At 39.7% G+C, this 12,051-nt stretch overlaps 1 protein-coding gene across 3 annotated transcripts in view; it reads left to right on the top strand.

Annotated features, from left to right (window-relative positions):
• The first annotated feature begins 44 nt into the window (after nucleotides 1-44).
• The window catches only part of HEATR5B (HEAT repeat containing 5B), a 51,555-nt gene continuing 39,548 nt past the window's right edge, over nucleotides 45-12,051 (top strand). For 2 of the 3 annotated variants that reach the window (XM_042882223.1, XM_042882213.1), the window contains exons 1-11: nucleotides 45-94; nucleotides 2,048-2,213; nucleotides 2,710-2,921; nucleotides 4,385-4,493; nucleotides 5,523-5,672; nucleotides 6,168-6,339; nucleotides 6,721-6,878; nucleotides 7,822-8,071; nucleotides 9,881-10,036; nucleotides 10,324-10,574; nucleotides 11,522-11,633. In XM_042882223.1, coding sequence (XP_042738157.1) covers nucleotides 2,088-2,213; nucleotides 2,710-2,921; nucleotides 4,385-4,493; nucleotides 5,523-5,672; nucleotides 6,168-6,339; nucleotides 6,721-6,878; nucleotides 7,822-8,071; nucleotides 9,881-10,036; nucleotides 10,324-10,574; nucleotides 11,522-11,633 — 1,696 coding nt within the window. In that variant the 5' untranslated portion in view covers nucleotides 45-94; nucleotides 2,048-2,087. The remainder of the gene's footprint in view (nucleotides 95-2,047; nucleotides 2,214-2,709; nucleotides 2,922-4,384; nucleotides 4,494-5,522; nucleotides 5,673-6,167; nucleotides 6,340-6,720; nucleotides 6,879-7,821; nucleotides 8,072-9,880; nucleotides 10,037-10,323; nucleotides 10,575-11,521; nucleotides 11,634-12,051) is intronic. The other variant, XM_042882214.1, reaches the window with a different exon arrangement.

Here is a 12,051-nt window from a genome sequence, read left to right as displayed (position 1 = left end):
CCCCGCCCCGCCCGCCCGCCGGCGCCTGCGCACTTCCCGCTTCCTGCTGCGCTCCACGGCCGGCTGTGCGCTGCTGAGGTGCGTTGTGGCTGAGGTGCGTTGTGGCTGGGCTGCTCCTAGCGGCTCTGAGCGAAGCCGCTCGCGTCTCCCTTTCTCCCCCTCTCGCCAGCTGGGCTCGAGCCGAGCCGAGCCGCTGCCGGCGCCTCCTCAGCCCTAGCGTCTCTTCGCGGTGAGGGGGTGCGCTGTGGGGCCGGGACCGCGCTGTGCGGTTGGATCGTGAGGTGCGCGCCGTTAGCGGCAGTTCTGCGGTCTGGGGGCGGCGCGAGGCTGAGGCGGAGCGGCGCTCCGAGGCTCCGGGCGGCTGCCCCCGGGCTGCAGGATCGTCGTTCGTTCTGCTGTCGCGTAAAGGTGTTTTGAGGCGATGTACGTCAGTGACAGGCAGTGCCTCTGAAAAAAAAAAAGAAAAGAAAAAAAACACAACTGGAAAAACAGCGCCTTTCGCTGCTGTCAGATGGGGGGCTGGTTTAAAGAATAATCCAGTTGTTTAATTGAAATCGTTTTGATTCGCTTTAAGCGTTTGTTGGGTTCGGCTACGAATGGGGAAGCCGTGAGCATAGGGAACATCCTGAGAATGCACGCTGTGGGGAGATGCTGGCTTACATAACGCTTCTCGGTGCTCTGCTCTTCCTGTTCTGCCCTCGGTCCAGCACCGCCGAGTTCAGGGTTCGGGTTGTGCTGTGCTTTTGTTGTTGTATTGCTTTGTTTTTGCCTTCTGGCTTTGTCTTCCAAGAGACAGTTGACTTTATTTTGCGATTTTAAAATATTTTTTTCCTCTCTGTTGTGTAATCAACTGCCCTGTTCATCTAAATGTAGCTTGCTAAAGTTATGTTGCCTTCAGTGCTTGCTTCCCCCACCAGTGTGCTTTGGTGGTGCCTTGCACCTACCAAGTTCATTGTTTGAGCAGGATCTCGGCTGTTTGACCTGTAGTGGTCTGCCTGCTTTGAGACCTGCAGTCTGCTTGTATCCTGGCTGCTTCCAGGGAGGCTGCCTGGATTTCAGAAGGCTCATCTGTCCCTTAAAGTGAGGCTGGGTGGGTTTAGGGATCCAGCCATCCCAAATTCTGACATGCTTCCTGCCTCTCTCAAATTTGTGGTGGATAGCAAATCTCATTAATATCAATTCCACCTCCACACCTCTGACTCTTTCAGTTGCAGTTGAATAATTGTAGCCATCACAGAATTTCAATTGCGAAACTGTCTTGGGCTACAGGATAACGTCTACTGGTTTCTACTGGATAGATGAGTTAGTAAGTCAGCCTGTGATTCTTAATGATGTGTTCTAAGCCAGCACCAGTGAGCCTTATTTCTAGAAAATGTGTTTCTGACTTCCTTAATGTGGTGGCGCTGCTGTTTGCACATGTTGCTGCTGGAGCTCTGTTGTGCCATGGAGCTGTGTTTAGTGCAGTGCAGGCCTCATGCTGTGCTGTTTCTGTGGAACCCATGCTTTGTGTCTCAGGGCATGCACATGTGAGAGAGAGAGAATCGGTCTGTCATTCCTGGAAGCAAAAGTTACTGGTTCCCCACCAGTCCTCGTGGTGGAGATTCTTCCTCACCTTGTCTGTAAAAGATGTTGAGGAGGTGGCTGGATTCATGTCTAAGCTTCAGGAATGGGCTCAAGGTCTCAATTGGAGCAGAGTGAGAGCTGCGCTTATGTGAGAGGAAGCAGTGAGAGATGTCTGTTAGCTCTTTTGTGTTTGTTTTGTTTTTGTAGGCAGGGACTTTAGTATGTATATCTTGGCTAAGAGTTTGCCCCTTCAGTTGCCCATAGGTTCTCCTTTTGCAAGTAACTTTGCAGATTCCTGAAGCACTAATGGATGTACATGGTTGAAAATGAGTGGTTCTCCTCTGGGACTCTGTAGTTAAGGTACATCTAAGCAGGCTTGAATCATGATTCAGTAATCTATAGGTTTCATCTTCATATTTTCAGCTCATTGGAGTTTGATATTGTTATACTGTATTTCATATTATTGTTCTAATTTTTATTTCAGAGTTTCTACCGTCTGTGATAAAACCAGAACTTAACCAGGGATGGAGCTGGCTCATAGTTTGTTGCTGAACGAGGAAGCGTTAGCACAGATCACAGAGGCAAAGAGGCCAGTCTTTATCTTTGAGTGGTTGAGATTTTTAGATAAAGTGCTGGTAGCTGCTAACAAGGTAAATTGCTTTTTCTTCTTTCTGAAACGTATTAATTTTATGCTAGAGATAGTAGGTAACATCCAAGTTACAACTGTGTAATTCAGATGCGTTTTAGTTTGTAAGTATTGAATTGTAGGTACTCACTTGGACTCTCTGTTAAAAGCCACTTAGTTTGGTTTCTGTTTTTCAGTATTGTAAATGTTTGGAAAGCAAAACCTGCCTTTCCATTGTAAGGATTTTTGATGGGAAAGAGGATTAAAATGTTCTCTGTACAAGTAATACTGCAGTTTTAATGAGTCATGTAAAAGAAGATAAAAATTACATAAAACAACAGCTAATTCTGATCATTTAGCATCCATCCCCACAATTACTTGAGTGTATCTCATACCTCTGTGACACAAGCAATTTGTCAAATTATGTAGGAGTAGTGTGAAGTTTGCTTCAATCTCTTGTAGTTGTTACCAGGTGTTATGGGAAACAAGCTTTATTTCATTAATTTTTGATCCGTTAACAGACAGATGTCAAGGAGAAACAGAAGAAACTGGTAGAACAGCTAACAGGACTCATCAGCAGCTCCCCAGGGCCGCCAACGCGAAAACTCCTCGCGAAAAACCTTGCTGCTCTCTACAGCATTGGAGACACGTTCACAGTTTTTCAGACGCTTGACAAGTGTAATGACATCATCAAGAGCAAAGATGATACTGCAGCCTACCTGCCCACAAAACTGTACGTTTGGTGTTACTTGGGGAAGGGGGTGGTTTTAATGCAAAGCGGTCCTGGATATTGCAGGAATATCTGCCTGTGTATGTGCCCTGCTAAGTTAAATTTTGTGGAACTTACATTTTGCATGCTCGGTTGGAGTCTGTGTGTGCTTGATCTGGAAGGCAAAAAGGAATATATCTGAGATTGCGGAGGGCAGGATTTGAAGGTGACAGATACACTTTTGTCTGGAAGTTGGATACTTTCCTCTAGGCAAAGGAGTATGTAATATCTCTTTGCTTTCTTATGCTATGGAGAGGTTAAGCAGTTGAAGTAATGCAGTGAAGAACTTCCACTAGTTGTATTACTGGTGATTGGGCCTAGCTACCCAGTTTACAATGGAACCTGCCAGAATTATCAAGTGGGAGCATTTATTTATTGCTGAGAGAACTGTAGCCAAATAAAGAAGTTTGTTGGTGTTTTTTTTTTTTTTAATCCCCCTCAAGCACTGCCTGTTTATATTCTCCTGTTGTAATGTAGCTTAAACCTCTCAAGGAAAGTCTCTATGTTTGGATGTGTCTGTGCATGTGTATGTGACCCTGTTTATCTTTGCAGGTAGCAGCAGTCTTATAGTAATCAGTTAATACCACACACAGCATCTACTGAAACTTCTTCAGTGCTCTCCCATGGTACATGAGGGAGTACATGAAATACTCTAATGGTCCCAAGGTCAGGCCACCTTCAGTTGCTGTTGTTGCACACCATTAGGATAACATCTGAAGTCACCTCTGGGGCTGATGCTGTCCTCCTTTTACCTGAAACTGTTGCAGTTCTGTGGGGAATTTGCTGCTGTGTAGAAGAGCAGGGCAGGAGGCATGCCAGTCAAGCAGTGGGCTATGATCACATTGTAACGTAGTTTACCAAAAGAAATCATTTACCCAAGGATTTCAGGTTTACAAAAACCTTGGGGCAATTTGCATATCCTACTGCACTACACTGTTACTCAAAGCTTGGTGATCAAAAACTGCAGGGAAAGAATCTGGTGATGTTTACAGTGTTTACATATCTATATTTTTGCTTTCCTGCAGTAATTTATTCATTTTAGGTTCTTAGCTTAAAAAAAATGTCTCATTCAGTATCTTTGAAAATGTATCAAAGATCACGGGGTTGTTTCTTTACCAAGCACCTGTAGTTCAAGTGCACAAAATCCTGATCTTGCTGTGATGTTTGCGTATGTTTGTTTGTCTTCTGCAGCTCACTCTGTAGATTATGTACTAATATCAATCCAAGCACATCTGTATTCAAAGAAGCTAATAACTTCCATGTTTTTCTTAATTAAGTACATGATTTAAATGCACTGTCAAGCAACAAATATGATTAGCGGGTAATAAGTTTATTCACCAATGATGAATAAAACATCCATTTATACTTAAATTTTTGTCTTTAAATGTTCCAGAAAATGAAAATGCCTATGAATGTCTCTTTTCTAGGGCTGCTGTGGCATGTGTTGGAGCATTTTATGAGAAGATGGGCAGAATGCTGGGTAGTGCTTTTCCAGAGACAGTGAATAATCTTTTAAAATCTCTGAAGAGTGCAGAGGTGAGTTTTGCAGCATTTTCTGTATGTGGTCTTGATTCCACTTAAACTGAAACTCTCTCCTTCCAAAGAGGTTTGTTAAAATGCCTTCCATATAGTAAAATGCAAATTGCTCATCTCAAGTTAAACCATGTGCACGTGATGGCTTTGCAGACAGAGTTTAGATTTTTGTCACATTAATGTTATTGTAGTTGTTTTATTGCAGAATCAGCAATTAAAATTGTAAAAGGGTTGCAGGAACCATTTGAAATACTGCATTAGGATTCCACTTGGGTACCCTGAGTAAATGCTTATGTTTTGTAACAAAAATGTTACGCTGCTTTGTGGGCAGGATACACTGTAAGAAGAATATCATATAGAGGGAATGTGCCATGGGTTCTCAGTGGGTCTGAGAGCTCTGAAATAGCTCAGTTTCTTTTGAAATAAATGACAAGGTGCCGACTGCGTAGATCTTGACTCTTCCTGCATATATGCTTACTCTCTGTGAGTAATAAACATTTATAATTCCAGTGCTGGACTTAAAGCAGAGACTTACAGCAGTGCTAAGTGTAACAGTAGCTCTGTGTTCTGCCCAAAGAGTGCTTGTTCTCAGCAATACCCTGTGTGTGGGTGTAGCACGAAACTTGACTACTTGGGCGTCATGCATTCTGTTTAGCTGCTTCTATTTAGTTTAGCTGCTTCTATTTAGTTTAGCTGCTTCTATTTAGTTTAGCTGCTTCTATTTAGTTTTTGTTTTTGTAACATGAGGCTGCAGCAGTTGGGGGAAGGACAGCAGCAACTTTTGCCATTTGTTGAACTGCTGGCACTCTTTCTGATTTATGTGACAGTAGATGCCATTTTACCAAAACCAATTCTAATGTTTACTGCCATCTGCAACCAGCCAGATAGTGGTTGTATGTGACTTCAGTGAACTGTTATCCATTTTCACAAGTATACGCGTGCACGGAAATGAAAATGCAGAGGTGTGCACCTGGTACTTGGATATAAGCACTGCGTCTGCATTTCTGCATAAACACCTCTTCATGTGTGCAGTCTCAGGGCCGCAGTGAAATCCTGATGAGTTTACAGAAGGTCTTAAATGGACTTGGAGGAGCAGCAGCTTCTTGTCACCGTGATATTTACAAGAACGCCCGATCTCTGCTGACAGACAGATCTATGGCTGTGCGATGTGCAGTGGCCAAGGTGGGTGTGTTTCTACGTGCTTCTAGAAAGTCTTTGTGCTGTGATTGTGAAGTGCCTGCGTTTAAGCTTTCACCTGTTGCTTGTAATGGGAAACTCGATTGTTATTTGGGAAAGGTAAGTCCTTGCTAGTTTACATCAAAGGCTCAAATGCTTGACTTGCTACTTTGTGTATGCTGAAGTACAATGGTATTGACTTCCTCACTTCATAAGCAAATAATGAGATAAAGTAAATTAACTGTGGTTCTCAGTGGGAGAGGTTTTAAGTAACAGGGTTCTTTTGTTCTGTTTTTCTTATACTTTTGTGTGCTAACCTGTTCCTGAATTCTTCTAATGGTTTATTCTTACGTAAGTTTTATAGTGAACTCTGATACTCATACAAAAAATGTTTACTGAATAAACCTGACAATTGCACTGAAACTAAGAAGGACTTAGAAGAATAGTCTCTGTTGGTTCTCAGCAAGTTTTTTTTTGTTGTTGTCTTTTTTCCCTCTTCAGTGTCTGCTGGAATTGCAAAATGAAGCAGTGTTTATGTGGACAGCTGAACTGGAAAATGTTGCTACCCTGTGCTTTAAAGCTCTGGAAAACTCAAACTATGGTGTGCGGGTTGCAGTGTCAAAGCTTTTGGGAACTGTCATGGCTACAGCACTGATACCAAAACAAGCAACAGGTACAATCCTCCTGAATTACATTCCCAAACAAATTACACCTTCCATACTATGTTGCATGATACGATGTTTTGTTCCAGTACTTGAACACCTGTAGTTGATCTGTTTGGTTTTTTTTGTTTGTTTTTTAAACTCCAAGTTTAAAAAGAGGTTGAGCACTCAGATTCCCTCTTGTAGCCATGCAAAAAAAAAAAAGAGGAAATGGTCAAAAATCATTTGGGAAAAATAACTTGTTTTGTAAATGAAAAAAAAAGCAGTTAACTGAAATGTAGGCTGGATCTGTGTGTCAAGACAACTCTGAATTGATAATTCTGATTTTTGAGATAATTACTTGTGTTGCTCAGAACTTTAGGATTAAATGTTTGCTTTTCTCTTGGCAAAAGTGATGCGACAGAATGTGAAGAGGGCTACTCTTGAGGAGGTCTTGGAACTCATGGCCACAGGATTTCTGCGAGGAGGGTCTGGTTTCCTAAAGAGTGGTGGAGAGATGCTTAAAGTAGGAGGATCTGTCAATAGGGAAGTGAGAGTTGGTGTTACTCAGGTTTGTGATAATCTGTACTGTTGGTTTTTTTTCTCCCTCAAATTAAGTAACATTTGTACACTGTAACACTTTTAGGAGGAGAATATATTCTTCTGGTGTTTTTTTGCTTATAGTAACTTGCAAGGCTAATTTGATTCACCTGTTTGGTGAAATGTATGAGCAGTATCATTCACCTAAGTTATATTTTATTACTGATGTAATGTAACTATAGATTGAAATACATGCTAGAAAAGGCTTATTTGATCAGAGTGTCTTGGGTGGGATTAAAAAAGATTTCAGAAATTAGTATCCTAACATGCTTCTGCCCTTTTGTGTGCTGGATCTCTCATCTCTCTGATGAGTAGTTTGCAGCCCTAACTTGTTAAACTGTGTTTCTTCTCTCCGTGTGTCTTTCTTGAATAGATGAAATCTCGTGAATATGAAAGCACCATTTGTCTAGTAGAGAAAGATAGCAAATCAAATCCAGGCCTTCCCACTCTGACATATTTCTGCTGCAGAAACTTGTCAGAAGGCAGATTTTTTGATCTAAGGATATCTTGTGAAATAATTATTTTTTTTTTTTTCTTTTTTTCCCCAGTCTTTTTCAGGTGCATTAGGTAAAATGCACAGTCTTCAACCAGAACGTGTTTGTGTTGTTGCTGATATTTAGTTATTGTTGTAGATATTTTTTTTAGCAGTAATAGCTACTACTGATTTTACTAAATAACTAATATTAATAATTAGCAGTAGCAGTAAGAGAGAGCTACCCTTGGTGCTGGGAACAGTTCAGCATGGGCAGATACTGGCTAAATTCATCTTGTATAGCCTGATCCAGGTTGCATGTAACTAACTGTTATTGCTGCCATCGTGCAGTATGCGTGTACTGCAGTCATTACTCTGCAGTGACCAAATAGTCTTTTCTTACTGTTTTAATTGAATCTGTATATAACTTCTGAATTTGCAGGCCTATGTTGTCTTTGTTACAACATTAGGAGGTCAATGGTTGGAGCGCAACTTTGCTACATTTTTGTCCCACGTACTTGACCTGGTGTCCCATCCTCGTGCAACTCAGACCCACGTGGAGGCAGTGTATTCTCGAAGATGTGTGTCCTTCATCCTGAGAGCAACAGTGGGCAGCTTACTGGGGGAGAAAGCACAGATTGCAGCTGCTAAAGATATATGCCAAGCCATTGGTAAACAGATGAAGGCAGTGGGTGAGAAATATATTTCTTTATTTGAGACCTGTTGAAATTGATTGCTGTTTATGCTGGATCGGCCTTTTTTATGCTTAATTCTACCGTGAGAGGTAATTCTATTGCTGTGGTAGAAGATAATTCAACTGCTTTCTATTTGAAAGATGATTGTGTAAAGCTTGCTTTTAAACCTCTGTTGGCTTTTGACATTGCATTGGCTAAGTGGGGGGAAAAAGTGTGTTTCTGTAATCAGTCTTAGGATAGGTTATACTGAAAGTTGCACAGCTGAAGAGCGGATAGTGCCCTTGTAGTTGTCCTTCCAGTACGCATCATGAGATCTGGTTGAATTTTACTGGTGGCAAATAAAGATGTAATCCAAAGACAGATATTTAAGAAGATAAATGTGGACTCTTGAATATGTAAGAGGACTGGCATTTAAAAATGTTGGCATTTGCTTCTTAAAAAATAGTCAGTTTGAGATGGAGTTTGGAAGAGGGAGATGGAATTGCACAGCAGTACATTGGTTAAACAAGTGAAGGAGTGCTTCTTTTCTTTATTTCATTTTTTTTAATGCCACCATCTAATTTGATTTTAAATTAATGTTTTAATTTGTAGAAATGCAGTTTTCTTTGAAGCTTTTCCAGGTTTTTCTCATAACCGTTTTTTCATAGGGGGGTTATATTTGAGTTTAGTTGAAACTTCAATGCTTATTACAATCAGAACCCTTTGAGTTCTAGGTAAAAATGTAAGAAATTCAATTTCTGAGATGCAGTGGTTACAGAAATTTCTCCTTCTGCCACCTGCTTGTCAAACTTTTTCCATTATGTTTTTGAATGATGGGATGAGCTGCTTCATATATATGAAGCATATAAAAATATATAAATATATATAATATATAATATATAATATATAATATATAATATATAATATAATAATATATAATATATATAATATATATAATATATAAATATATATATAATATATATGTATATATATATATATATGTAATAGGAATATATATATAGGAATTCTGATTCTTTGGTAATTCTTGTTATCAAACTCTGCAATTCTATATATATATACACACATACACAGGTGTGTGTGTGTGTATATATAAATTATTAGATGGATTTTCATTTGGTAGTGATTTGTTCCTTTTACCTAAGGAGGATAGTTCGTTGAATTTGTACTGCATTAGCTGTGTAATTTTAAGCTGATACTCAAGTTCATTTTCTTTGACATGATTGTTGCAGTTTCCTTACCCCTCCAGGTATCCTTTTATCCTTTACCCTACTCTTCCTGAGACACTGTGTTAGATGGAAAACAAAAAATGGAACCTGTAGAATTAATTGGATAACTGGATAAATTTATGGTGATTGAGGGTTGTGGCTAATTATTAAAAAAAAAAGTCTGGGTGTTGTTTTGTTTTGTTTTTACAGTTTTATTTTGTGTTTATGCATGTAGAACTTAGATATATCAGACTGCATTCTTAGTTCCTTCATCTGTAGGTGTATACATAAATGCAGTTCATACATACTGTGTGTGTATACTTATTTTTCCTGTGTTACATTGTTAAACCTGTCTCTTAGTGCCATCCACAGTAACTTTTGGGTGCCTGTTTTACGTGGTCTTTGGATGACTGTTTGACTGGTAGCTGTGTAATGTATTTTTCTTCAGAACACGTTCACTGTGAGCAGATTTGTGGTTTTATTTTAATATTTAGGGATGATGCCAAAACTAAATTGTTCCTTTCTATTTTGTGTATGCTGTAATCTTTGTATGTGACTCCCTCAAATGGTCCTAAGCAGGATGCTTCTTTGTCTTCTGCAGAGGCAGTAGTGAATGATGCTAACAGTGAAAATAAAGCAGGAGCTGCTGACGTGGCTGCAAGCCAGCATGTAATGGTGTGTGCTCTCCAAGAACTGGGCAGTCTGGTGCAGAGTCTGAATGCTACTGCATCTCCTCTTATTCAAGAACCCTCTATTGGTATGCGGATAAGCTTGCACTGATTGAGATATTAGAGCGATGAATATGAAATATGATCACAATCTGTTAAAATAATTAATGTGTAAGAAAGAAAATTGATTTAACTGCACAGTGTTATTAACACTTTTCTCTTTTTTCTTAAGGAGTAAGGCAAAGTTATGAAATCTGAGTACTTCAATTCTGACACTTTAAACTTTCATGTTGTCTCTAATACTGACTCAATTCACATCTCAACTTCCTAAGAAGCATGTTGTAATTTTAAAACTTTAAATTCTTTTTTTATGTAGGTCTGTTGGAGACAGTAACATCAGTTCTTCTTCATCCCAGCATGGCTGCTCGACTTGCTGCTGCGTGGTGCTTGCGGTGTGTAGCTGTGGCATTGCCTTTTCAGTTGACTCCATTTTTAGATAGATGTGCAGAAAGACTCAACAATCTGAAGACCTCCCCCGAAGCTGTTAGTGGCTACAGTTTTGCAATGGCTGCTTTATTAGGTGGTGTGCATCAGTGTCCCTTAGGTATTCCTCATGCAAAAGGAAAGGTGAGATAATGAGGTTTGTTTGTGAATAAACTAAAATATGTATTTTTTTCAAGAAGTAATTGCTTTGCAAAATGTGTGACAAAGTAAAAGGATTGTTGAAATTGAACTTGTACCCAGCATGAGCATTGGTTGAAGGCCTTGTTTGCACTTTTGTTACTCTGAAAGTAATGCCTTCATAGAAATTACAACAAATACGAAGAGCACAGTAACACTGTTTGATAGAGCAAATTCTCAGCTAAAAACACTGTCTCTCACTATAGTCACCATCATTAGTCATGCATTTTTGCCAGCAATGATCAAGAGCTTGCATTCTGCACTTGTAGAAATCTAAACCAGCAGAGGGGACCCACTGTTGCCACTGCTGGGATGCTCCATCCACCACCTCACTGTGTTCACATCTACTGTTTGATCTTCATGAGCATTCAGCAAGCGTCAGTGACTGTCAGAGGGTGCCATTTTTTCCTGCATGGAAGAATTCAATCCCACCCCTTTTGTTTATAAGCAATCCAGTGTCAGATGCCATTCTGTCAGTCTGCTCCTCTGCTGCCATCTGTGACATGGCAACAGAATGTAATGCAATATTGGTGGGAAGGTTCAGCCTCTATTGTCGTACCACCAAAATCCACCTCTGATGTTGTAGGCTAACATAATAAAATAAGAGGCATTACTTTTGGAACAGCCCTCATAGCACTTAAGTTGCAATATCTACCAGCTGTTTGTTCCTCTCTCTCTTTCAGGCTTACATTGTTTGACATTTTTTTCTTCAGTTATTATTAATTAATATTGCTGCTTGTATTTTTGTGTGCATAAGGCTAATTGCATGAAATGTAATCTGTTCTTTATGGAAGATCAGTTTAAATATTTGAGCGTGTTTATTTTACATATATTCAGTAAGAGGATTTGTAGTAGTGTGGTAATTCATATTTTTTAAATCTTTATTATTGCAGATGGTGGTTAGCATTGCTGAGGATCTGTTACGAACTGCTGCACAGAACAGCAGGCTTTCCTTGCAAAGGACTCAAGCTGGATGGCTTTTACTTGGGGCACTTATGACTTTAGGTTGGTAAAAGTAGTTGTTTTATTGGATTTTAATGTTTGTCCAACATTTTTGATTATCCACTGTAGCAAGTAGTCTTTACGGATCATCAGTACTGTATGGATACCACAGGAAACGAAGTCTTAGTTCATTTATTTCAGCTGTGATGTTAATGGTGGGGAAAAGTGAAATATTGGAGTAAGCTGAAGGATAGCAGAAGGTGTTGTTCCTCAAAATAAAACAAACAAACAAAAAAAATAAATTAAGAGAAACAAATATCAAAAGAATTTTTTTTTAAACCCAGCATTTAGTTATTTTATGAAAATGGAAAATTCTGTGCCGCAAGCTGTTTTATTTGCAGTTTATTTCTTCTCCAAGTGTGTCCCTGGACAAGCAACAATACTGATTAGGAGTGATGGAACAATGATACTTCAAAAGCTA

This window comes from Lagopus leucura, unplaced genomic scaffold (assembly GCF_019238085.1).
Source record: "Lagopus leucura isolate 7727_CA_CO unplaced genomic scaffold, USGS_WTPT01 Super-Scaffold_73, whole genome shotgun sequence".
Taxonomy (NCBI): domain Eukaryota; kingdom Metazoa; phylum Chordata; class Aves; order Galliformes; family Phasianidae; genus Lagopus; species Lagopus leucura.
This window is presented reverse-complemented; position numbering and strand designations above follow the sequence as displayed.